The sequence below is a fragment of the Zootoca vivipara genome, chromosome 6 (assembly GCF_963506605.1).
Source record: "Zootoca vivipara chromosome 6, rZooViv1.1, whole genome shotgun sequence".
NCBI classification, from domain to species: domain Eukaryota; kingdom Metazoa; phylum Chordata; class Lepidosauria; order Squamata; family Lacertidae; genus Zootoca; species Zootoca vivipara.
In genome coordinates this window covers 14,598,138-14,623,511 of record NC_083281.1, presented here as the reverse complement: position 1 = coordinate 14,623,511, position 25,374 = coordinate 14,598,138, and the positions used below count along the sequence as shown (strand labels likewise).

The 25,374-nt window shown below is 46.6% G+C and overlaps 1 protein-coding gene across 3 annotated transcripts; it reads left to right on the top strand.

Moving 5' to 3' along the window:
* Window positions 1-5,053: 5,053 nt before the first annotated feature.
* On the top strand, window positions 5,054-24,879 carry LOC132592277 (uncharacterized). Of its 3 annotated transcripts, none has more exons than XM_060275463.1 (4): window positions 5,054-5,295; window positions 12,328-12,476; window positions 22,052-22,096; window positions 23,498-24,879. In XM_060275463.1, exons 2-4 carry the CDS (start codon window positions 12,333-12,335, stop codon window positions 23,786-23,788), a joined length of 480 nt encoding a protein of 159 aa, XP_060131446.1. In that variant the 5' UTR covers window positions 5,054-5,295; window positions 12,328-12,332; the 3' UTR covers window positions 23,789-24,879. The 3 variants fall into 3 exon arrangements, with proteins under 3 accessions (XP_060131446.1, XP_060131445.1, XP_060131444.1); XM_060275462.1 differs by lacking the exon at window positions 5,054-5,295 and adding an exon at window positions 11,224-11,777; XM_060275461.1 differs by lacking the exon at window positions 5,054-5,295 and having other exon boundaries at window positions 11,986-12,476.
* The last annotated feature ends 495 nt before the right edge of the window (window positions 24,880-25,374 follow it).

The following is a 25,374-nucleotide window of genomic DNA, read 5'->3' as shown; positions in this document are numbered from 1 at the left end:
TTTTATTGCCTTGCCTTCCTCAAGCCCGCTGCTTTGTGAAATGATTTGCTTTGCGATTTCGGCAATTAGGCTGCCTTGAAATGTGCTCTCACTTTCCATCAAGTGGTTTGCCCACAGGACATTCCCAGAGCAGTTTTCCCTTCTTATAATTTAGGGCTGCTATGTGTAGCTGGTTCCTCACTCACGTTAATTGCTTTGAAAGCAGTCTGGTCAATTTGCAAAAGAAAATAGAGTGCAAGCCACAGCTCAAAAGAGGCTTGCAGAGATTGAGTCCACCAGAAAGTTCTCCTGCACGAACCTCATTTACATTATTGTTTCTTTCTTTTTTAATTACAAACTTTCCAGACAAAAAATTAAAACTACCAAGTGTGAAGTGTTGTCTTCCAGGGAAAATGCATGTACAGAAATCTCTTATGCTGTCACCCAAGTGGCATCAAAACAGACTTGGGGAATCTTTTACATTGCAGATTAAAATCATTGAGTCGGGCAGGAGAACTTCCTGGTGGATTGGTCCCATGGTAGCTCAGATCTGCCTGCTTCCCACCCTCTTGCCTTTAACTGCTTCCCCAATCTCCCCACTCCATGCTGACGGTCGGTCGCCCCACTGAACCACCTTGGCCCCCTCTGGGCGGGACATCTGCATTCTCAGTGACTTTTGGACCCCCAACGGAGGAGCATTTTGCTTCCCATCTCCTTTTTATCCCTTGTAATTTCAGCAAGATGTACCTTTGGGGCTTTCCCAGCCTGCTGATGCTTCTGTGCTATCAGATTCCTAATAAAAGTTTAGAAAATGGGGGGGGGCACAACAATTCCGCTTTCCTGCCTCTTCCTATTTATTGCCTTCTGTGTCTTTGCAGATATAGCAGGAACGGACAGGGCAAAATGTGCACTTGGGTAAGGGAAACTCTGCATCTCTCTGTGTGTGATATTCTAAATAAAATATTTCTATCCAGTAGTACCATAGAGACCAACTAAGTTTGTCATTGGTATGAGCTTTCATGTCTATGCACACTTCTTCAGAACAATTAAAGTTCTTCTAAAACAATTTCTTCTAAAACAATTCAAAACCATCAGCCATAGGAGCCAACTCCTTTTATATATATTCAACACACACTGAAAGAATACAGGCATACCAAACAGACACTAATATATAAATAATAATATACAAAATCATATAAAAATAATGGTAAAGCAATCCATAATTTCATCTCATAATAATAATAATAATAATAATAATAATAATAATAATAATATTCATAAACATGAAGATTCTCAACAATACATAAACAAAAAAAATGGAAGGAGGAAAAAGGAAAAAAGGGGGGGAGGAAAAAAAGGAAGAAAAAACAAGAAAAACATACATTCGTCTCATCATTCATACCCAAAAAACCCAATAACGATATCCTATTAATTCATCAAAAGTCCCGATCCCGTACCTATATTCCCTTCAGCCCCCCAATAAAATATTTGAGGGGGCTGGGCCAGACGGAGTATGCATGCATATTCAACTACTTAATGGCATCCGCGTCACCCAGGAAATCACAGTGGCGGAGATGAGAACAAAATAATTATTCCATTGTCTGGAGAGGTCCCTTGCTGGTTTGCATGGAGAAGATGGAAGCACACAGCTGTATTGAGGCAGCACCTGGTGTCACAGTGTTAACGGAAAATCTGAGGGCTCCCTTGGATAAAAATGAACACTCCAGTGAAGAATATCAAAGCAAAACAGCAGGCAGTAGGCTTGGTCTTTATTAAAGAAAAATACTGTCGCGACAGGGCCCCACCTGCAACAAGGTGAAGCAAGATGGAGACCCAGAACAAAAGAGAACCTCCACTTTTATCAGTTTTCCCATCACCAAGAAGCACCCCTAAAATACATAATTCCTACATCACAGCTCCGTAATCAATACCTCACAAAAAGGGAGGGTTCAAGGTAGAAATCTGAGCACCTTTGACACCTTTCCTAGTCCTCCTCTCACCCCTCCCAGGTGTGAATTCCTAAACACAAAGAGAAATTAACAGTTTCCTAAGAGTTGCGCCATGGGTTAAACCACTGAGGCTAGGGCTTGTTGATCAGAAGGTCAGCGGTTCGAATCCCTGTGACGGGGTGAGCTCCCGTTGCTCGGTCCCAGCTCCTGCCAACCTAGCAGTTCGAAAGCACGTCAAAATGCAAGTAGATAAATAGGAACCGCTACAGCGGGAAGGTAAACGGCGTTTCCATGTGCTGCTCTGGTTTGCCAGAAGCGGCTTTGTCATGCTGGCCACATGACCTGGAAGCTATACGCCGGCTCCCTCGGCCAATAATGTGAGATGAGCGCGCAACCCCAGAGTCGGTCACGACTGGACCTAATGGTCAGGGGTCCCTTTACCTTTGAAGAGTTGATCACTGTCTTTTGTTCGGAGAAGTCTTCCATTGTGAATGAGATGGCTAGCAGTCTGGCACCATTGGTGGGGAAATGTCCAGTTGGCAGAGCCTCCTGCCTAGTGACCTGTGATAAGGCTTAGAGCAGGCACGTACAACAGGTAGATTGTGATCTACCAGCAGATCACTGGATGTCTGTGTTGTGGATCACTGCTAGATCACTGGCACCCCTAAAAAAAGCTCACCCAAAATTTTCCTCCTCCCTAAAAAAAACCTGAACTATGACCTGAAGCCCTAAACAAAAATGGCCGGCCCTCCCTCCTAAAAGAAGCTCAACAAGTTTGACCTAAACCCCCCAAAACAGGGCTTCCCTCCCTTAAAAAAACTCAACAGCTTTGACATGAACCCCCCAAAAGGGGGTAGATCACTCCCAGTTTTTAACTCTTGGGAGTTGGCCACCCCTGGCTTAGAGGATTATGGCTCCCAAGTCCCCCTTTCGATAGTCATGTGGAAATGTGTGTGTGTGATTCAGTGGGGTAGGGAGGAAATTCCTACAACAACCCCTACCAATTTTGCATCGGGGCAACTGCCCCTGTGCCGCCACCCCCCACGCGACACCACTGCAGCCTGAGAAGGCCCTTCCTTGAATTTCCACCAAATGGACCTCTGACCTTGGTGGAAGGGAGGATTGGACATCACCCAGACGTCTTCTAAAAAGCCCAGGCATTCTCCTATGGAGGAATGCTGCCTTTCTGATAACCTGGCCCTTAAGTTGCATAGAGTCCTATATAGATCAGCAGCAGCCCCTTTGAGGTATGCCTGGAAATGGACCAGATGGATTTCTGCCTGCCCTGAAAGGAGGCAAGGGGAGAATGGCAAAAGGCTTATTTGTACAACTGGGTCGGCTGAGCATTTTATCCAAAATGAGAATGGGAGCTTCTCGCAATTAATGTCATTGACTGAGGTCAGGAAGAGAAATTACACAAGTGGGGATGTCTAGCCCTGTTTTATTGGCACTGACTTTTTATGTAAATGCATCCAAACAATAACACTGAACAACAAAACTGGGCTTTATGGGCCTTTGCAAGCGCAAACAGACTCCTACTTGGAGCCTGGGAAGATAAACATCCGCCATCTATTATGCAATCTGACGCCTTTAATGGCCTTGCTATCTTTGGGTTTGAGCTGGATGTTCAACAGTATGCAGATGACACCCAGCTCTACCTCTCTTTTAAATCAGAACCAGTGAGGGCAGTGAAGGTCCTGTGTGAGTGCCTGGAGGTGGTTGGAGGGTGGATGGCAGCTAACGGATTGAGGTTGAATGCTGACAAGACAGAAGTACTGTTTCTGGGAGACAAGAGGACAAGTGGGTGTGGAGGACTCCCTGGTCCTGAATGGGGTAACTGTACCCCTGAAGGATCAGGTGCCCAGCCTGGGAGTCATTTTGGACTCACAGTTGTCCATGGAGGTGCAGGTCCATTCTGTGTTCAGCTGTCTACCAGCTCCATCTGGTATGCAGAATGAGACCCTACCTGCCCGCAGATGTCTCACATGCTCTGGTTATCTCCTGCTTGGACTACTGCAATGCGTTCTCTGTGGAGCTACCTTTGAAGGTGACCCGGAAACTACAACTAATCCAGAATGCGGCAGCTAGACTGGTGACTGGGAGAGGCCGCTGAGACCCCATAACACTGGTCCTGAAGGACCTACATTGGATCCCATGATGTTTCCGAGCACGATTCAAAGTGTCGGTGCTGACCTTGAAAGCCCTAAACGGCCTCAAAGGCCCAGTATCCCTGAAGGAGCGTCTCCACCCCCATCAATCTGCCTGAACACTGAGGTCCAGCTCCGAGGGCCTTCAGGCGGTTCCCTTCCTGCAAGAAGTGAGGTTACAGGGAACTAGGCCTTCTCAGTAGTGGCACCCACCCTGTGGAACACCCTCCCATCAGCTGTCAAGGAAATAAACAACTATCTGACTTTTAGAAGACACCTGAAGGCAGCCCTGTTTAGGGAAGCTTTTAATACTGGATGAATCATTGTATTTTAATATTCTTCTGGGAGCCACCCAAAGTGGCTGGGGAAACCCAGCCAGATGGGCAGGGTATAAATAATAAATGGTGGTGGTGGTGGTGGTGGTGATGTTACTCTTGAGATCAATGTGTGCTTGTGCTATGAGATTTGCTGCTTGCTTATATTGTAATCCAGCTGTCTGAACAGCATCCAGATAACCCGTCCCTTTCATTTCATGTAACAGGCCAACCTTGCTTTATTTCTCTTGTGCGAGACCTTCTTGTGGGCTTGGAAACACATATTCATAACAAACACACATGATAACTCTAGTCTAGCCAAACCTCTTAGTAGCTTGTGTAGGAAGACGCATGAGTGCTGGACATGCATGAGGGTTCAGACGCACCCCTTATAACATGTGCATGACATAACAAACACAGCACTACACAACATGAGATTCCTGCTTTGCAGGGGGTTGGACTAGATGACCCTTGGGGGACCCCTTCCAACTCTTGAATCCTAGTATTCTATGATCTTTACACAGAGGCCCCCCAATGCCTGCTGCAGTGCTGGACCACCTTCCCTCTTTCATCTTTGCAGTGACTCGGTCCTCTCTGGGACTACTTTGGATTGTTGTTTTAAAAAAAGATTTTTTTAAACGACTTTGTTGGCTGGAAGGGAAGGGTTGTGATTGTACTGGCAGCTGTCCTTAGGCTGACAAGACAGCCAGCCAGCGAATGCTTTGCAGTCGTCTCCTTGTTTTAACGCCGAACAGCCATCCTGAAGTGAGAGAGGTGTGGCGAAGATTGCATCCTGCCGGGTGTCCGGAATTGCTGGTGCTGTCTCAATCCAGCCAGAAGGATCTACGGCGCAGCAAGGAGCCAGAGGGGAAAAGGGAACAACAGTGGACAAGCATCTTTGGCCTGGTGAGTCGGGATGGGGGAGAGAAGTGCCTGGCTTTTCTTATTTTCAGGGCTCTTTCACCCACCCAGCTCTTCCACAAACCCAAGAACTACAGCTCTGGATCTGCCCTGCGAACCAAGCGCATTCGAGCTGGAGACAGGTAAGTGGAGCAGAAGCTTCTCGCCAGAATGAAGAGGTTTACCTTGCAGGCAGCAGCAATGGGAGTCTGAGCTGTTCCGGAAGCACAAAACCCTGCAGGATTTGAGCTGTCAATTGGATGGGAAAGAGCTGTAGGCTTCCAGCATGAGATGCTTCCTCATTTAGGCACAGAAAGCAGAACATGTGCAAATCCATGGCAATCTCCAGTAGCAAACAGCACCCACTTGGAGCCCACAAGAAACCCCTTGCAGCCAGCGGCAAATCCTCTCCCATGCTTCCCGTAGTTCTGGAAAATGCGAGCTGCGTGAGTCTTGTCCAACGGGCATAGTTCAGGCTGGGAACGCTGTTGAGCAAGCATCTTCAGAAAGATCAGCCGGTCACCACTGCCCATTGCCAAACAGTCTGATATCCAAGAGATGCACATTTACTCAATTGTTGCGAGGGTTTGGCTTGGGAAGGAAGGCTTGCAGAGGAAAGCCCTCCAGGGAAAGGGAGTGCCGTGCTTGTGAGCGAGCTCCTTAGGTTAGGGAAGGCTTTAGATGCAAAAGCAGATGCTTAAAAGCTTGCCATTAATATGTTTCCTTTGAAAACCTCTGGGCGGGGTTCAATGGATGAGTCCCACTAATGGAAACCAGCACAATGGTTCCGAATGCAGCAGGACTCCTAGGTTCATAGAATCGGAGAGCTGGAAGGGTTCCTGAGGGCCATCTAGCCCAACCCCATGCAATACAGGAATTTCGAACAGCTCTTACTGTCAGAAAGTTCTTGCTGATGTTTCGTCGGACTCTCCTTTGTCATTTGAATCCATTGGTTCAGGCCCTACCTGCTCTTTAGAGGATAATAATGTTATTGGGGGCGGGCGGGTTAGGCCCCCTGTCTAATTCTTGGAATATCCAGGCTAGCTTCCTGGCGGGTTGATAGCCTGGGCGATGGGCCAATAAGGGAAGCAAAGGAAGGGGCGACAAATAATAATAATAATAATAATAATAATAATAATAATAAATAAATAAATAATTTATTATTTATACCCCACCCATTTGGCTGGGTTTCCCCAGCCACTCTGGGCAGCTTCCAACAGAAAAATAAAATACAGTAATCTATTAAACATTAAAAGCCTCCCTAAACAGGGCTGCCTTCAGATGTCTTCTAAAAATCTGGTAGCTGTTTTTCTCTTTCACATCTGATGGGAGGGCGTTCCACAGGGCGGGTGCCACTACCGAGAAGGTCCTCTGCCTGGTTCCCTGTAGCTTTGCTTCTCACAACGAGGGAACCATCAGAAGGCCCTCGCCGCTGGACCTCGGTATCCAGGCAGAACAATGGGGGTGGAGAGGCTCCTTCAGGTATATTGGACCAAGGCCGTTTAGGGCTTTAAAGGTCAGCACCAACACTTTGAATTGTGCTCGGAAACGTACTGGGAGCCAATATAGATCTTTCAAGACCGGTGTTATGTGGTCTCGGCGGCCGCTCCCGGTCACCAGTCTAGCTGCCGCATTCTGGATTAGTTGTAGTTTCCGGGTCACCTTCAAAGGTAGCCCCACGTAGAGCGCATTGCAGTAGTCCAAGCGAGAAATAATTAGAGCATCCACCACTCTGGCGAGACAGTCTGCAGGCAGGTAGGGTCTCAGCCTGTGTACCAGATGGAGCTGATAGACAGCTGCCCTGGACACAGGATGTACCTGCGCCTCCATGGACAGCTGTGAGTCCAAAATGACTCCCAAATGGGTGGGACCCTCTCTGTCTCCCTCAATTTGCAAGTATTTAGGAGAAAGGCACAGTTGAGAGCAGAGGGCTGAGGCATGTGAGCAAGAAGCAGGCAGAAGCCAGAGGGAGAAAGCTACGTTTGGTTTCTGTTTGAATCCAAGGTTGTGGCTATGGGAGAAACAAGACCCTTTTGGCGTGCTGATGCTGTGAGCCCCTCATCACAGGCTCAGGTTGCGTACATGTGTAAATAAACCATAAATCCTAAAGACGGCATAGTAATCGCTGTGCTTTATTCCGAAGGAAACACAAACCCTGGGTACCGCTGGGATCTGGACCTGCTCAGAGATTAGGGGTACCCTGCAACAATATGTATTCTGCCTCTTCCTTAAAAATGTGGCAAACTGGCCTTTTGTGTTTGAGCGTCTGCTACGAAGTCCGACTCCGACAGCAGTAGCTGTGGACTAGAACTTCCCCTCAAAAAACAGAGTCCTTTCTGCTGTGGACTGAAATCCCCAGGTGTCAGAAAAGGTTATTTATGTATGCAACAATGGCGGCCCATGTTTTGTTAGCTCCAAAATGGAAAATGAGCGAGGTCCCAACTAAAGACGAATGGCAAGTTAAGTTGACAGAACATGCACAATTTGCAGACTTAACATATAGAATAAGAGAACAAGAAGAACATACGTTCAAAGAAGATTGGAAAACGTTTATTGAATATGTGGGAAATAATTGTGTACAGCTGAGAACGCTGGCAGCATTTAAGATAAAATCAACAGTGTAAATAAGTTTTGATGGATGCAATAATGGAAAACTGATTGGTATAGTTTTTCGTAAATTATGCAGGGATTTAAGATATGTAAAATGAACCATGGAAAGAGAAGAATGGGAGTCATTGGTATCTTAAGGATGCAAAATGTATACAGTGGTACCTCGGTTTATGAACTTAATCTGTTCCGGAAGTCCGTACTTAAACCAAAGCCATTCTTAAACAGAGGCACCCTTTCCCTAATGAGGCCTCCTGCCGCCAGTGCCCTTCCACCATTCAACTTCCGTTCTTAGACCAAGGTAAAGTTCACTAACAGGAACACTACTTCCGATTTGCAGAGTTCATATACTGAATAGTTCGTAAACAGGGCTGTTCTTAAACCGAGGTACCACTGCATTTGAAATTGTGAAACAGAAAATTTAATTTAAAAATACATTTTTCAAAAAAAAGAAACTGCGGAGCAAAAGCTAAGTGTGGGTGAGCTCTGTGTCTTGGCTCATGGGAAAATATCTGAATTCATAGAATCATTGAGTTGGAAGGGACGCCAAGGATAATTTAGTCCAACTTCTTGCAATGCAGAAATAAGCAGGTGTCCCATATGGGGATCGAACCTGCAACCTTGGCGCAATCAGCACCACGCTCTAACCAACTGAGCCATGCAGGCTCTAACCAATTGGGCCATATAACATTGTACACTTCCCATTTGTCAATGAGAGGGGTGAGGCATCCCAGCATCGGGGTGACTTAGGCTGGGTCTGTTTTGGACTAGGGAGCGCTGGAGGTTAAAGGGCATCTTCTTTCCCACATGCAAGCAGAGTGTACGTGGGAACGCCTTACAAGACTGTCGTTCTTCTACCCCACATCAATCACTCAAGGGACGAGGCATCTGTATTCTTAAGCAACCATCTCACTTCATGATCTGTGTCAAAAGCTGCCAACTGCTTCTCCGCACACAGAAAGGTCTCTGCTAGAAGGGGGGGGGCATCAGTTTTGCCGAGCTCCGATGGGTATCTCATTCAAAAACAGAGAGAGATCCAGCTTTCCTGCTGTGGGAAATGGCTGCTCCCACACGAATGGACCCCAGCCGTGCCAGTCAGGGCTGATATGGGGGTAATTAGCCCTGGCAGACTCCCCAGGGTGGGGGAGGACTATCTCACAGACCCGCGGATCGCCCGTGATTTGTTGGCTTGCATCAAGGTGCGAATGACAGGGGCGCTGGGTCTAAGAGCACGGCATGGGTGGCACTCTCTAGAACCACTCCTACACGCAGGGGCACCTGTTCCTTAAAAAATCAAAAACAGAGAGATATCCCAAGCCAAGAGCAGAGGATCTCCTTCCCGCGATGTCCCATCAGATGGGCAATTCACAAGCAATCTGTCAAGCAAATTAGTCAGAAAGTGTTAGCAGCAGCAGCTGTTATTGGGATTCGGGGATCTATTGGCAGCTAGATGGGGAACCCTTATGCAGGCATCCCCAAACTATGGCCCTCCAGATGTTTTGGCCTACAACTCCCATGATCCCTAGCTAACAGGACCAGTGGTTGGGGAAGATGGGAATTGTAGTCCAAAACATGTGGAGGGCCAAAGTTTGGGGATGCCTGCCCTTATGGGTCTCTGGAGGCATTAACTGTCCTAGGCTAGAATGTCAACATGTGGCTCAGTTAGTTAGACATTCTTCAACTTTCCAACCCTACAATGGGTCGAAAGGTGCTTTCAATGTGCGAAAAACACTCTAGACATGCAGGGAAGCTCTGGGCACCTGCTTCTGTTGGAAGCGGAGATTGGGAGCAATGAATCAGGAGATTTGTCAAGTAACCACTTAGATGTGCTTGAAGTCTGTTGCCAGATGTTTGAGTAGATGCTGTCTAAGTGAATCATAAAGCTGTGAAAGGATTCTGAAGAAAAGTTGTGAAGAACCGGCTTGAAGAGCAAACCTCATGAGGACTGTGTCCTACATCAGCCTCTGCCAAGCTGGCTCGCTCCAGATGTTCTTCTGCGCTACAGCTGTTAGCAGAGAGACTGGAACAAAGGAGATCGAGCCCAGAGAGAAAAGAAACGGATAGCACTTTACTGATAACAAGCTGAACAAGAGCAGTATATAACTCGAGGAGAATCTTACTGACAGCCTAATTGAGAACAGGGAGACTTTTAATCACACATACTGAGATCAAACACCCTTCAGAAATACTTTCCCTTTCAACTGTCAAATCTCAGCCATCTTCCTCACTGGCCAAGTTCATCAGCTTTGTTGAATTAAGTAAACCAGATAAACTGAATTTTGAATAAATGGGCAATTCATTGTTCCTTTTTGGATCTTATTGTTACAAACGTCGTAACTCTCTGCAAGATTTCAGGGGCTTCCAGGCACTCACCCAGGGTCCATGTTCCTTCGGAGAATTGAGACACACCGGAGACTGTCATAGCTTTAAGAAATGTAGTTTATTCACCTATTTACACTTTAAGTGAAAGAAAGAAATCCAGACCTTACAGCGTGGTCATTTCAAGAGGGGCTTGTCCCCCACAGCAGTGCAGCCGGCCTTCAGCCAGCCTGCCCAAGATAGATCCCAATTTTTCTTCTTCCTTCATCTTCCCAGCTCAAAATCTCTTTTCCTGTCACCTCAAGCACATACCCCACCCAGGCCAAAGGATTCCTTTTGGATGGCCCATAAGCCCCCTTTGTCACATTAACAGATTTGCTCTTTGCTAGGCCAGCCAGGCTGGTTTGCATAAGCCAGCCCAGGAATTCCCTATCTGGTACAGCTCTGCAGCTTGTACTTCCGCCCATATCCCGATTAATCAAAATCCTACCATTTATTAATTTCTAGGGGTTGGGGTTAATTACTGGAACGGAGGAGGAGAGAGAGGTCTCCTGTTCAGGTTTCCCACAGACATCTGGTTGGCCACTGTGAGAACAGGATGCTGGAGCAGATGGAATTTCGGCCCAGTCTGGCTCCAAGGCTCTTATGCTCTCCTACAGCTGCATATATATACTGTTAAGACCAGGAATGGGGGGGGGCAGTTAAACAACTCTCCCCAAACCCCAAGTCCCCACCACAGCCTCTAACAATGACCGTTGACACAGGCACCACACATACACAACAGCAAAGAGGCTCAGAAAATCAGGCCATAAAATTGTAGCAGTAAGCGGGCGCCAGGCATTGTGCCGTTTCCTCTGACTATCCAATATAGAATCAAATAATCGGCAAAATTCAACAGTTTGACGGATTTCCTTGGTTCCAGTGTCTAATGGCTCCTCTGGAAGAGGGGAATCCAGGGCTCCCCCCCCCCCCCGCTTCCATAATCCCTTATGCATAAGGTCACGTACTCCTCGCCCCTCCACAAGGTGGGAATTTAGCCACACGATAGGAGGCAGGAGGCAATCAAGGGCAGCACATACCCCAGACAGAAACCCATCGAGATGGTGGATTGAATCCTGATACCTTCAAAGGAGAAGCACAGGAAAGCCTTGCAGCCAGGGGAATGTGCAAATACTTCTTTGGGGAAGAGGGTAGTTAAAAGGTGTCCGGAACTGGGGTTATTGACAGGGGTGAGAGATGGGCTCATGTTTCTACATGCCAAACACTCCTACTCTGTGACATATATGTGACGTATTGATGATGCTGTTGAAAAATGTATTATGGGAAATGGGAAGAGGTCTTAAAAGTTCATGGAACCCCATGCTTGGGGTTCCTACTCTTTGTGTGTTTGAACCTTGTTGCAACAAATAAAGATCAGGGCTACTGACCGCTGTTTGCTTCTTTAACTTGGCTGGAGACTCCTTCTTTTGCTCACCGGAGGGACCCGTGGGGAGTGGCATCCTGTTGAGCTGGGCAGCAGAGTAAATCCACACGCCAGGATTTTTCCTCATCAATACCAAAAGGTGTCTTTTTCTTTCTTTCTTTCTTTCTTTCTTTTTTGCTTTTCCATGCTTTATTGTTCATAATTGCATCTATACAACATAAACTTATATTCATTGTCATCCGCAAATCCAAAATCATCACAAATCACAAAAGAAATATACAAACTCCCTAACAATAAATTTTCTTCATCAACATTTGACTTCCCATCCTTTCCATATTCCTTTCATTTTGATAAACTTGTTGCTTAACTTAACTACTTATTTAACAATAAAATATTAGACATATTAGAAAAAGGTGTCTTCTCATGGAGCTCTCCAAGGTCCTGGCATCCTCCTGTCCTGCTTGCAGGTTTGCCATTGGGGCATCTGGCTGGCCACTGCGAGAACAGGATGCTGGACTCGATAGGCCATTGGCCTGATCCAGCAGGAATGGCCTTGGGAATAGACAACCCACTCCAGTTGTTTGGTGATAAGGACTGTGGTCAGGCAGGGGTGTGTTTGGTGGCAATTTCTGCTTACTTCAGGATACTCCAGAAGCATCTAACAATGTGGCTGTACATGTTCTCACAAGGTGGCATGATGCCCGAGATCGGAGCAATCCCACATCCTTCAGCCTTCAGCTTCCTCCTGGCTATGCTGCTCCTGGGCCTCCCTTCCGCCAAGCAGCACTCGTGTCAGAATGAGTCCATTGGGCTTCTACAAAGCATCATCCAGCGCATGGTGAGTAAAGAGTGACCAAGTGATGGGAAGAGTTGGTGTGCGAATTAGGCTTGTTGAAATTGCCAGATGTTTTGGATGGAGGGGGAAGATGTAAGGCGTTCTGAATCAAGGTTTCCCGGCCCCGGTGCCCTCCAGATGTATAGGGATGTGATTCCCATGTGGGAATGCTCAGGGAGGCAGGGGGGGATATATAGTTTATTAATATCCTTCCTAACTTGTGCTAGCAAGTTCCTTTACTTAGCAGAGTTTCACATTCCCCTTTTATTGCACAGTGGGTAGCTAGTTGCAGGCTTCTTTAAGCCTCTCAATATGAGATTCCTGGTAAGTCCCTTTATATCCCTTCTAAAAGAATAAACACACCACAATCTTATTTAAAGTCGATAAGTTCACTCACAGCATCATCAATTCACAGTTGGATCCCTGAAGGCAGACTTAGTTACAAAGTATATACCAGGCATAGGCAAATTCCGGCCCTCCAGATGTTTGGGACTAAAATTCCCATCATCCCTGACCACTGGTCCTGTTAGCTAGGGATGGTGGGAATTGTAGTCCCAAACATCTGGAGGGCTGGAAGAGAGAGAGAGAGAGAGAGAGAGAGTGCTGTGTGACTTGCCCTTTTGTTACCTGGGCAGGTAAGGTTACACTCACCTCTAGTCACACGCAAAGGAAGCATGTCCCAGCCCACGAGGAAACAGGAAATTCCGACTGGCTGGACCAAACATCCCCTTGCATGTCCACTCTAGGAAAACAAAGAATGTTGTATTTGACTGCTACTTATGTCTCACATCCCACACCCCATTGGTTCCAGCCAGTACAATCATGCTAGCTGGGACTGGTGGGTGTTGGGGTCCAAAACATTTGGATGGCACCAGGTCACACAAGGTTGCCATATGCATTCTTGACAAAACTGCTGAATTGTAATCGGACAGCCATGATATTGTTCCCCCTGCCCTATCCATGCATCGCCGCAATAGCCAACCTGAATCTGTGGTCTGATTGGTTAAGGCCTCTTATAAAACTTCTTGAATTCCTAATAGCAGTAATGCTTTTAAGCAAGCTGTCCTCTAACTCTCACCTCCTGGAAGAATCCATGAATCGGAACACAGGATGCACTTCTCCAGATTTTGCGGCACAGTTCCCAGCTCAAGAAAGTTAGAAACATGTGCTTTTGAAAAGGTGTGTGTATTTTAGAACAAAACGTATGCTGAGAAAAAAATGCACCGTTAAATATGCATGTTGTGATTAAAATATATGGCTAATACCTATTTAAATGCAAATTTATATAGACAATTTTGTGCGGATTTTAAAAATCAAACTAATCCACAAATGAATGTGGAAATTGACAACCTATAAATGCATGCCAAATTGAGACAGCCCAGAAATCGACTGATCTGCTCATTCGTACCTGGAACACCCCTCTGTCAGAGGAAGGGAACCACAGGATGCAACCCATACCAATTTCAATTATTACATTTTGATTAGTGTTGGCACTGTGTTGTGTTTTCCTCCTTGCAGCAACTCTGGGAGGTGAATCGCCCTTGTACCCATTTTACAGTTGGGGACTTTGGGAGTGGAGAGCGGAATAGCAGGCGAGGATCCCTTTCTGTGTTGGAAACTGTTGTTGTTAACACTCTCATTGCATAAATGGGTTTCGCCGTGTGTTCAGTAAATAATTCAGTTTTCCATCTTGAAATTAACCTTCCTGAAGATGTTCCTGCAGGCTGTTTTCCTTGTATCATCATAATGGGGAGTGTCCATTTAAAGGACCTTTGGGTTGGATCTGCTGCCGTCTTGGTGGGAAAACTGCCATCTTGGCTTGTCCACTGGCTAGCTTCCCCCCTTAATGTGAATAATAATAATAATAATAATAATAATAATAATAATAATAATAATAAATTTATACCCCCGGCCATCTGGTTGGGTTTCCCCAGCTACTCTGGGCTTGTTGTTCTTTAGTCGTTTAGTCATGTGACCAGAGACGTCAGGCACTCCTCTCTTCCACTGCCTCCTGCAGTTTGGTCAGACTCATGTTGGTGGCTTCGATAACACTGTCCAACCATCTCATCCTCTGTCGTCCCCTTCTCCTTGTGCCCTCCATCTTTCCCAACATCAGGGTCTTTTCCAGGGAGTCTTCTCTTCTCATGAGGTGGCCAAAGTGTTGGAGCCTCAGGTTCGCGATCTGTCCTTCCAGTGAGCACTCAGGGCTGATTTCCTTCAGAATGGATAGGTTTGATCTTCTTGCAGTCCGTGGGACTCTCAAGAGTCTCCTCCAGCACCATAATTCAAAATCATCCATTCTTCGGCAATCAGCCTTCTTTATAGTCCAGCTCTCACTTCCATACATCACTACTGGAAAAACCATAGCTTTAACTATACTCTGGGCAGCGCCCAACAGAATATTAAAAATAGAATCACACGTTAATGCTTAATTAAGTATTCTATGTATATGTTTAAATCTACATTTGGTTCTTGCTCCTATTTATTTAATTAATATTCACTTAGGTTCATACTGTTATTCTATTTATATAGATGTTTTGCTTATGCTGGTCTATGACCGTAATAAAGTACTTGACTTGACTTGAAACACACTTTAAACTTCCCCATACAGGATTGCCTTCAGATGTCTTCTAAAAGTCAGATAGTTGTTTATTTCCTAGACATCTGATGGGAGGGCATTTCACAGGGCAGGCGCCACCACTGAGAAGGCCCTGTGCCTGGTTCCCTGCAACCTCACTTCTTGTAGCGAGGGAACCACCAGAAGGCTTTTGGAGCTGGACCTCAGTGTCCCAGCAGAACAATGGGGATGGAGACACTCCTTCAGGTATACTGGACCGAGGCCGTTTTGGGCTTAAAATGTCAGCGCCAACACTTAATTGTGCTGGGAAACGTACTGGGAGCCAATGTAGGTCTTTCAAGACCAGTGTTATGTGGTCTCAGCGGCCGCTCCCAGTCACCAGACTGGCTGCCACATTCTGGATTAGTTGTAGTTTCCCGGCCACCTTCAAAGGTAGCCCCATGTAGAGTGCATTGCAGTAGTCCAAGCGAGAGATAACTAGAGCATGGCACCACTCTGGTGAGACAGTCTGTGGGCAGGTAGGGTCTCAGCCTGCGTACCAGATGGAGCTGGTAGACAGCTGCCCTGGGCACAGAGTTGACCTGCGCCTCCCTGGACAGCTGTGAGTCCAAAATGACTCCCAGGCTGCGCACCTGGTCCTTCAGGGGCACAGTTACCCCATTCAGGACCATGCAAAGCACTACCCTGCTTTTTATAGGGTAGGGCACTGGGGATAATTATTATTATTATTATTATTTATTTATTTATTTATTTATTTATTTATTTATACCCCACCCATCTGGCTGGGTTTCCCCAGCCACTCTGGGCGGCTTCCAACAGAAAAATGAAATAAAATAATCTATTAAACATTAAAAGCCTCCCTAAACAGGGCTGCCTTCAGATGTCTTCTAAAAGTTTGAGTTTGTGGAACCTAGGGAAGGGAGCAGGCCCCAAAAAGTTTGGGAACCGCTGCGTTAGAATTTCACTGTTTAGCTGGAGAAAGCATAACCGCAAACCCGAGGATATCACCATTTGAACAATAGTTCCTATTATCTGCTTTCCCCCTCCACTCATCTTCTCTCTCCTTTCTATTACCTTGCCCTTTCCCCCCACCTCTCGTTTCCTCAGGTGTAACTGATCTTCGGAGGAGAGGCAACTTTTAACCTGCAAGGAAGTGCTAGCGCAAAGTGTACACGAGAGTCACGGCTCCGTTAAAAACTAATTGAAACACCCAAATCATTCCGTACCTAACAGACACAGAGTTGAAATCTATGGTGATTATATAAACTCAGAACGGCAGCAAACTAAGATGCAATTACTCTATAACAAAATCCCTTCACAGGTCTTTGCAGCAGGGAAGGAGGAAGCTAACAGCTGTTTCCCTTCTTTTTTGAGTCAGCCAGTTAAGTAGGACACATAAAATAGCCAAGAAGGACTTTTGAATGTTACGAGGTTGGAAATAAATGATCCATGGCACTCTGTAAAAGCTACATACTTGCCAAATATGTTTTAATATTTCTCTATTGCTCTATCCTCACGGTGGAGAAGGGGTCGAAGCCATTTGTGGCATAGTGGTTACAGTGTCGAACTAGGACCTGGGAGACCAAGGTTCAAATCCCCGCAACTCGGCTGTGAAACTCACTGGGTGACCTTGAGCTAGTCACCGCCTAGTCAGTTTAATCCAGGCACCCCCAAACTTCGGCCCTCCAGATCTTTTGGACTACAATTCTCATCATCCCTGACCACTGGTCCTGTTAGCTAGGGATCATGGGAGTTGTAGGCCAAAACCTCTGGAGGGCCGCAGTTTGGGGATGCCTGGTGTAATCTACCTCGCAGGGTCATCGTGGAGTGATTAAAGGGGAGAACCACATAGGCCACCTTGGAGGAAAATGTTGGGTATAAATGCAAGAAATAAATAAATGGAATTACCCCCCCAAAAAAAAGGCTTTCCAAATATTTGCAGAAATGCCACAAGAGCATGCAGTTATGTACATGCATATTATATACAGTATCATATCATATACCAGTGGTGGCGAACCTATAGCATGCATGCCAGAGTGGGCACTCAGAGCCCTCTCTCTGGGCACGCGCACCATCGCCCCAGCAGGGCTGTGGCTGGGGGCTGGCAAAGTGCTCAGCTGCTCTCTCTCCCCCCCCCCCACGCCACTGTGAGCGGGAAATGCTCCCAAGAGCACGCACTGCCCACAGCAGCGTCAGGGAGAGTTGCGTGCCCATCAACCAGCTCCCCCCTCCCACGCCGCAATTTAAAACAGGCCGAGCAGGTAAGAGGCAGATAGCGATTTATGTTGTTAGCTGTTATGAAGATAATAAGCAGAAGGTGGATGTACACACAAAATAAAGCCAGCCATGTACTTCTAGTCCCCAAGCAAGTTCAGCCTCCAAAATCAGTATCTGTACCTCCAGCCCAGGGGTTCCCAACAAAATTTTCTCGAGGACCCCTCATCGAGCCGCTATTGTGACAAGGACCCCCATTAATTCCTAATCCTAAAATTAAAAAGTGAGAGCCAAATTAAGAGTCTTTTTATATTTTATATTTATACGTTTTTTACAGTTACGATTTAGGTTCAATGGACACTGACAAGATCGGTTTGAGAGTCACTGACTTACTTGCTTGAACATCAAATGCATTATCTTCCTCTTCATCTGTAGGCCTTTGTTGTTTTAACGAACCACTTTTTAACCAACGGTCCATTTTTAACTACGCGAACTGTAGCTTCCGCGAAAAACAACGCTTTGTTTACAAACACTACTGTTTTGCAAAGAGGCAGCACACGCCAGGGAGGAGGGAGGGGAATGGAGAAGACAGGGTACCTGCGCAGTAGCGCACAAATGAAGCTGACGTGTGCAAAGCATCTTGGGGAGGTGAGCGTTAGTAGAATGCGCATGCTGCCTCTTTGCAAAACAGTAGTGTTTGTAAAGCGCCACCTAACGGCATACAGCAGAACTACTGCCTCTATCTAATTCTAGTTTTGCGCTAGACTCTGCTCATGCAGGAAGCGGCCAAAACAAAAAATCTGTTATCATACGAAATATATTTAATATATTTTTTATTCTAATAGCATCTTGCGGACCCCTCTGGCATAGCTCGCGGACCCCTGGGGGTCCCCGGACCACCTATTGGGAACCACTGCTCTAGCCAACCGGCTCCAAAAATTTAGAATTATAGCATCCTCTTGCAGGATCAATGATTCAGATTTTATCTTGGCTGTGGTCAGTGCTTCTCTGCAAGGAGGACATTGCAAGAAATCTGTTCTGAGAGGGGCAGTAGTTACACCTTTTCTGAAGAAGCCTCCTCTCAACTTGGTGATTTTGGAAATTACAGACCCGTTTCAAATCCAACAGTTTTGGCTAAAATGTTTGAGCGGGCAATGATTCCATCTCTTTATGACTTAGGGTTGGCTTAGGGCTCATCCGCTTGAGCCACTACTTTCCCCGGGGGGGGGGGGGGAACCCACTGTTTTACCTCTGGATCAGAGCAAAGTCAAGTGAGTTTTCTGTGGAATGATGTTTATCCTGATTTACAGCTGAATAACAGGTTGGGAAGGCAAAACCTCCTGGACCTGTGCTTTTCCGTCTCTAGGTGACCTATGTGGTCTGACACGTACCTTCTTTCAGCTGATATTATCCTTGAATATAGGGGTAGCTGGCAGGGTACTCTGCAGGTGCTGCTGAATTATAACACTTAAACTATCTGCCTGTTGGCCATGCTGGTGGGGCTGGGAGCCCAGCAACTGCTGAAGGCCACCATGATGGGTGCCCCTGCGTACACCAATGGCCTGCCTTTCCTTCATCACGGAACTCGAGGTTAGCATGCATGGGGTTCTTAGGCAAGCTCTCATCAAACGGCAAAATATTATTAATGATAATTAATTATTAATCAATATAAAATAATAATAATACAACCCCACCCATCTGGCTGAGTTTATTTATTTCGTTACATTTATTTGTATGTGCGCATGCAGGCAATCATTATTATCCCATATTAAATTGCCGTGTTGCCTTACATCAACAAATTGGGTTTTGGGTTGCAGTCTGGGCACTCGGTCTCTAAAAGGTTGGCCATCAGTGTCCTATACAGTGGAACCTCGGTTTATAAACACCTCGGTTTATGAATTTTCGGTTTACGAACGCCGCGGACCCATCTGGAACGGATTAATTCACTTTCCATTACTTTCAATGGGAAAGTTCGCTTCAGTTTATGAACGTTTCAGTTTATGAACAGACTTCCAGAACCAATTACACCCATGCTTTGGGTTAAGTACGCTTCAGGTTGAGTACTCCGCGGACCCGTCTGGAATGGATTAATCCACTTTCCATTACTTTCCATGGGAAAGTTCGCTTCAGTTTATGAACGCTTCAGTTTATGAACAGACTTCCGGAACCAATTGTGTTCCTAAACCGAGGTACCACTGTATACACCCATTTAAAGCACTCATTTCCCACTTTGTCATGGCTTTCTCCTAGATAATCCTGGGAACTGTGGGGTTTTTTTTAAAGGGTGCTGGGAATTATAATGCTGTGGGGGCTGCCTCCTTAGCAAACTACAGCTCCCAGGAGTCTTTGGTGTGGGGAAGCCAAGACTCACCACAGCTGCCCCTATCTCTCTTCTGCTGCCCCCACCCCCACTTCTCACGCTCAATTTTCACTGGTCTGTTTTTCTAAGAATTTCTACAAAACTCCAGAGTTCCTCCAAGTTTGCTAACACCACCCTCTTCTGCGCGGGTGGAGCTGTTTTGGCCATATAAAGGCCGGCACTCAGAGAATTGAGATCATGATTAGCATGCGCTGATAGATATGATATGATGTGATAAGCAAACATGGAAGCAGCGGCACAGCCAACCCTTGATTCCTTGTTTTGTTTCATGCTGATTGCCTCCCAACTTTCTTTGCTCATTTCCTAGGGGAGCTTAGGAGTCTGAGCCTGTCTTACATCAACAAATTGCTTCTGACTTGGGATGGGGAAGGAAATCCGATTCCTTTTTCATTTTAACAAGAAACTACCTAACCTGCACTTTTTGAAGCAATAAGGCCATGGAAACGCAGCTTGCCTTCAGAATCTGCCCGAATTTTGCAACGCAGTTCTCCAGCCAAACAATATTTACAAAAAATGTGAATATTGGGGGAATGTGTACATAGAGATCATCATCAACAACAACAACAACAACCTGCCCTTTACCCTAAGGTCCCAGGGTGGGTTATAACATTATAGGTAAAGGTAAACGGACCCCTGACCATTAGGTCCAGTCGTGACCGACTCTGGGGTTGCGGCGCTCATCTTGCGTTATTGGCCGAGGGAGCCAGCGTACAGCTTCCAGGTCACGTGGCTAGCATGACAAAGCCGCTTCTGGCGAATCAGAGCAGCGCATGGAAACGCTGTTTACCTTCCCGCTGTAGCGGTACCTATTTATCTACTTGCACTTTGACGTGCTTTCGAACTGCTAGGTTGGCAGGAGCTGGGACCGAGCAACGGGAGCTCACCCCGTCGCGGGGATTCAAACCGCCAACCTTCTGATCGGCAAGCCCTAGGCTCTGTGGTTTAACCCACAGGACCACCCGTGTCCCTTATAACATTATAGGACAATATTAAAAACAGTTTAAAACAACTTACAGTCACAAAAATAAGGTGGGTCATAAAAATATCATGAAGTTTTTAATGTTTGATGTTTTGTTATGTTTTTATATGTGCTGGAAGCCACCCAGAGTGGCTGGGGATAAATATAAATATAAATATACCTCTCAAGTGCAAAAAGCTGGGGGAAAGAGGTGTGTCTTCAGCACCCTCTAGAAGCTGTATGCCATTCGAAAACCAAAGCGCAGCTTCCGATTGGCTGCAGGAATCTCCTGCAGCCAGTCGGAAGCTGTGCCAGATGTTCGGCTTCCGAAAATTACTTCCGGGTTTTGACTGTTCAGGAGCCGATTTGTTTGGGAGCCAAGGCATTCAACTTCCAAGGTACAACTGTACAGTAGTTGTATCTTGGAAGCCCGGTGCACCTTTGTGAGGCTGGAGTGCCACAGCTTAGGTGCCACCACAGAGAAGGCCCTGTCTTGAGCCTGTTACACCGCCACCCCAAACCTCTGAGGGGACTGTCAAGAGGGGAGCCTCCGCCAATCTCAGCACCCAGGAGGGTCTGTCGGGAAGGAGGCAGCCTCTCAGGTATTTGGGACCTGAGTTGCTCAGGGATTCAAACACCAGTGGGAACACTTTGAATTGGGCCTAGAAACCAACTGACAACCAGTGTGGCTATTTTAAAACAGGGTTTACATGAGATCTAAATGGAACACCACCTAGTAATCTGGGTGCTGTGTTTTGGAGCAACGGAAGTTTCCAAGTCATCTTTTAAGGGCATCCCGATATAAAAACATGCAATGAAGGAATGGTTCATTGGATAAAAACATCCTTATGAGGAAGGCTTGAAGGAGCTGGGTATCTTTAGCCTGGAGAAGAGGAGACTTAGAGGAGATAGGATGGCCATCTTCAAACATCTCAAGGGCTGTCACACGGAAGATGCAACAAGCTTATTTTCTCCTGCTCTGGATGGTAGGACTTGAACCCATGGCTTGAAGTTACAAGAAAGGAAATTCCAACTAAACGTCAGGAAGAACTTTCTGACAGTAAGAGCTCTTCGACAGTGGGAACGGTCTCCCCTGGGAGGTGGTGGACTCTCCTTCCTTGGAGGTTTTTAAGCAGAGGTTGGATGGCCATCTGTCATGGATGCTTTAGCTGAGATTCCTTCCAACTCCATGATTCTGTGAAGGAGATCCTACCACTCTCTGAGGTTGTTGTTGTTTAGTCATTTAGTCGTATCTGACTTTTAGAAGACATCTGAAGGCAGGGAAGCTTTTAATATTTGATGGATTGTTGTATTTCAATATTTTGCTGGAAGCCGCCCAGAGTGGCTGGGTATAAATAATAAACTATTATGATATTATTATGTCCGAAAACCTCCAAGGAAGGTTGGAGCCTCATTTCCTGTAACTGCCTGTTGGTGTCTTCCTCCAGGGCAACTCCAGCAACGGGACCCTGTTCACCCCAGACAATATCACCGTAGGTATCTCCTGCAAACAGTATGTATGACGAGAGCAGGGTGGGGGGTGGGAGTTGGCCAAATCTCCTTGCTCCCAAACAGTGTGTGGGCTCAGCTCTTATCTGTGCTCGGCTGAAACGGGCGCCTCCAGCTATGCATGTGCTTCTTCGTTTACGCATTTTCCAAAACCAATGGCTTTTAAGCAGATGAAAAGCAATTAAAAGGGCAGCTATGTTGTGAGAAGGGCTAAATTTAAACACAGCAGGTTATTAATAATAATAATAATAATAATAATACCACCAAGCAGGCATTAGAAAAAGACCCAGCCATCAAAAGTTAGCATGAAAGCTATCATGCCCCAAAACTCCTCTTTTAAGGATGATGCCCATGTTGGATACGACAGGTGGTCCACCTGTCTCAGGACCCTGTGTCCTCCTGAGAGTGGCCACCAAGATGCTGAGGGCAAACAAGGCACAGTTGGGTTGAAAGAAAGAAAAATGGTATAATTTCATTTTAGTTTATTTCATTAAATTGACATGATTTCTGCATTGTACGGGGTTGGACTAGATGACCCTTGGGGTGCTTTCCAACTCTACAATTCCATGATATACCTCTTGATTGTTGAGAGAAAGAGAGAGAGAGAGAGAGAGAGAGAGAGAGAGAGAGAGAGAGAGAGAGAGAGCGCAACACTCAAAGCAGTTGAGTGGAAGTATTAGTAAAAGCAATTAAAATAACTACAGTGGTACCTTGGTTCCCGAACAGCTTAGTTGACGAACAAATTGACTCCCAAACACAGCAAACCCGGAAGTAAGTGTGCCGGTTTGTGAATGCTTTTTTGGAAGCCGAACGTCCGTTTCGGCTGTCGGCATTGTTTCTGGGGCCAATCAGCCAATCAGAAGCCACGCCTCGGTTTCCAAACGTTTTGGAAGTCGAACAGACTTCCAGAACGGATTGAGTTCGAGAACCAAGGCCCCACTGTATTTAAAACATTCAAAACATGAAAACCAGCAATCTACCCCGAAACAACACAACAGCATTCTAAGTATCTGGGTAGGCTTGTCTAGAGAGAAATACAGCTCCGTTGGAAGAGCATGCGACTCTTAATCTCAGGGTAGTGGGTTTGAGCCCCACCCTGGGCAAAAGATTCCTGCATTGCAGGGAGTTGGAGTGGATGCCCCTCGTGGTCTCTTCCAACTCTACAATTCCATGAAACGTTTTTAGCAAGTGCCGAAAAGAGTACAGCAAAGGTACCCGCCTGGTGTCAAAAGGCAGGGAGTTCCAAAGTGTAGGTGCCACAACGCTAAAAGAGTGAGTTCTTGCAAATGCAGAATAGGAATCATATGGTGCCTGTAATATAATGCAAGCAAAGCCAATTTTAAAAAACAAACAAACCATTCTCCTTCCTTCCTTTGTCCCAGTAGGTCTGCTTTGCTGACAACCTGAGCTGCTTCTACCAGGAACTTCAGGTGGTTCAGCAGGCGCAGGAAGGGCAGACGCAGCGCCTCCTCTCCCGGCTTGCCACCCGCCTGAACCAGCTGCAGGTGAAGCTACGCAGAAGGAGCCAGAGCCGCTGCCCCACGTGCCGGCTCTGCCGCTACCACCCTGAACGACCTGTGCTGGTTTTCCTGAACAGGCTGCTGGAGCTGTACCAGTGGAACTGCAGCAATCGGGTCAGCCTAGGGGAAATGTACTGCCCACCGCCCGCACCGTGAAGAGGAGCCTTGCCAGTCGGCCACCACAGTTAAAGAAGGAGATGGTCAAGTGTGCAGAGGAGGGTGAAGAAGAAGATGATCGAGGAACTGGAGACCAAACCTGATGAGGAACGGTTGAAGGAGCTGGGGATGTTCAGCCTGGAGAAGAGAGGACCGAGAGGTGATGTGATATCCATCTTCGAATATCTGAAGGGCTGTCCCATGGATGGAGGAGCAAGCTTGCTTCTCGCTGCTTCACAGGGTAGGACCCGAGTCAAAGGATTCGAATCGCGAGAAATGAGATTGTAACGAAACACAGGGAAGAACTTCCAAGCTACCGTACATGAATTGTTCGACAGTGGAATGATCTCTCTTGTGAGGTGATGGATTCTCCTCCCTTGGAGGTTTCCAAGCAGAGGTTGGCTGACCATCTGTCACGGATGCTTTAGCTGAAATTCCAGCACTGCAGGGGGGGTTGCACTCGATGGTCCTTGGGTCCCATCCAACTCAACCATTTTATTCTACTCCCCCTTGACCTCCCTCATCCATGGCTCTGGGATAGCACATCCAGTTTGTGTTGGTAGTTCATGGGTTCCTCTGTTAAGAGGGCAGGATCGGTGCCCTCAGAGACCCTGGGCTACCCTGTTGCATTGGGGCATGTGACACAACTTCCGTTGTGTTATGGAGAAGGTCCTGTGGATGATGGATACAGGTTGACCAAACATTCTGGGCCAGACACACCAGAAATGGTGCAAGTTGCAAATTTTGGATGAAGGTGCTCCTGGTGTTTTGGCAGCTGATCTCTCCTTTGTCTTTCCAAGTTGCAAGACCCAAAGCAGGGCTGGAAGAGAGAATGGTCAGCCTTTCTACTACGCAAATGTAAGCAGAAGGCCATGCATCTCTTCCTTGCCCCAGCAGACCCAGGAGATCTTCCTGGCAACAACCAGTAAGTCTCCCTTCCCTCACTTTATCTGTTGTTAATATAGGAACATGGGAAGCTCCCTTAGACCAGGTCTAGTTGATACCAGGCTACTTGAAAGAGCCAGTGTGGCATAGCGGTTAGAGTGCTGGACTAGGACCTGGGAGACCTGGGTTCAAATTCCCACCCAGCCATGAAGCTCAGCTGGTGAGAACCAGTTGCTGTTTCTCAATCTCACTGATCTCAAAGAGTTGTTCTGGTGATTAAATTAGAACCCTTTCCACGAGCTCGTGGAAATCCAACGGAGCTGATGGTTGGAAGATTCAGGACAGATTTTTAAAAAACAAAACACTTCTTCATGCAGCGCACGGTTAATCTATGGAACTCCCTCCCACAGGAGGCAGTGATGGCCACCAATCTGGGTGGCTTTAGAAGAGGATTGGATAAATTCATGGAGGAGAAAGCTATCAGTGGCTACTAGTCACTGTGGCTTTCCACAGGGAGAGTTGCTCTTGTGCTCAGATCCTGCTTGAGGGTTTCACAAAATAGGCATCTTGTTGGTCACAGTGAGAAGAGGATGCTGGAGTACATGAGCCATTGGCCTGATCCAGAAGATGCTCTTACGTTAGAGAGGCATAAACAGGGTGGAGGCCAAAGTTTGTATCCAGGTATGGTGAGATCAATGTCA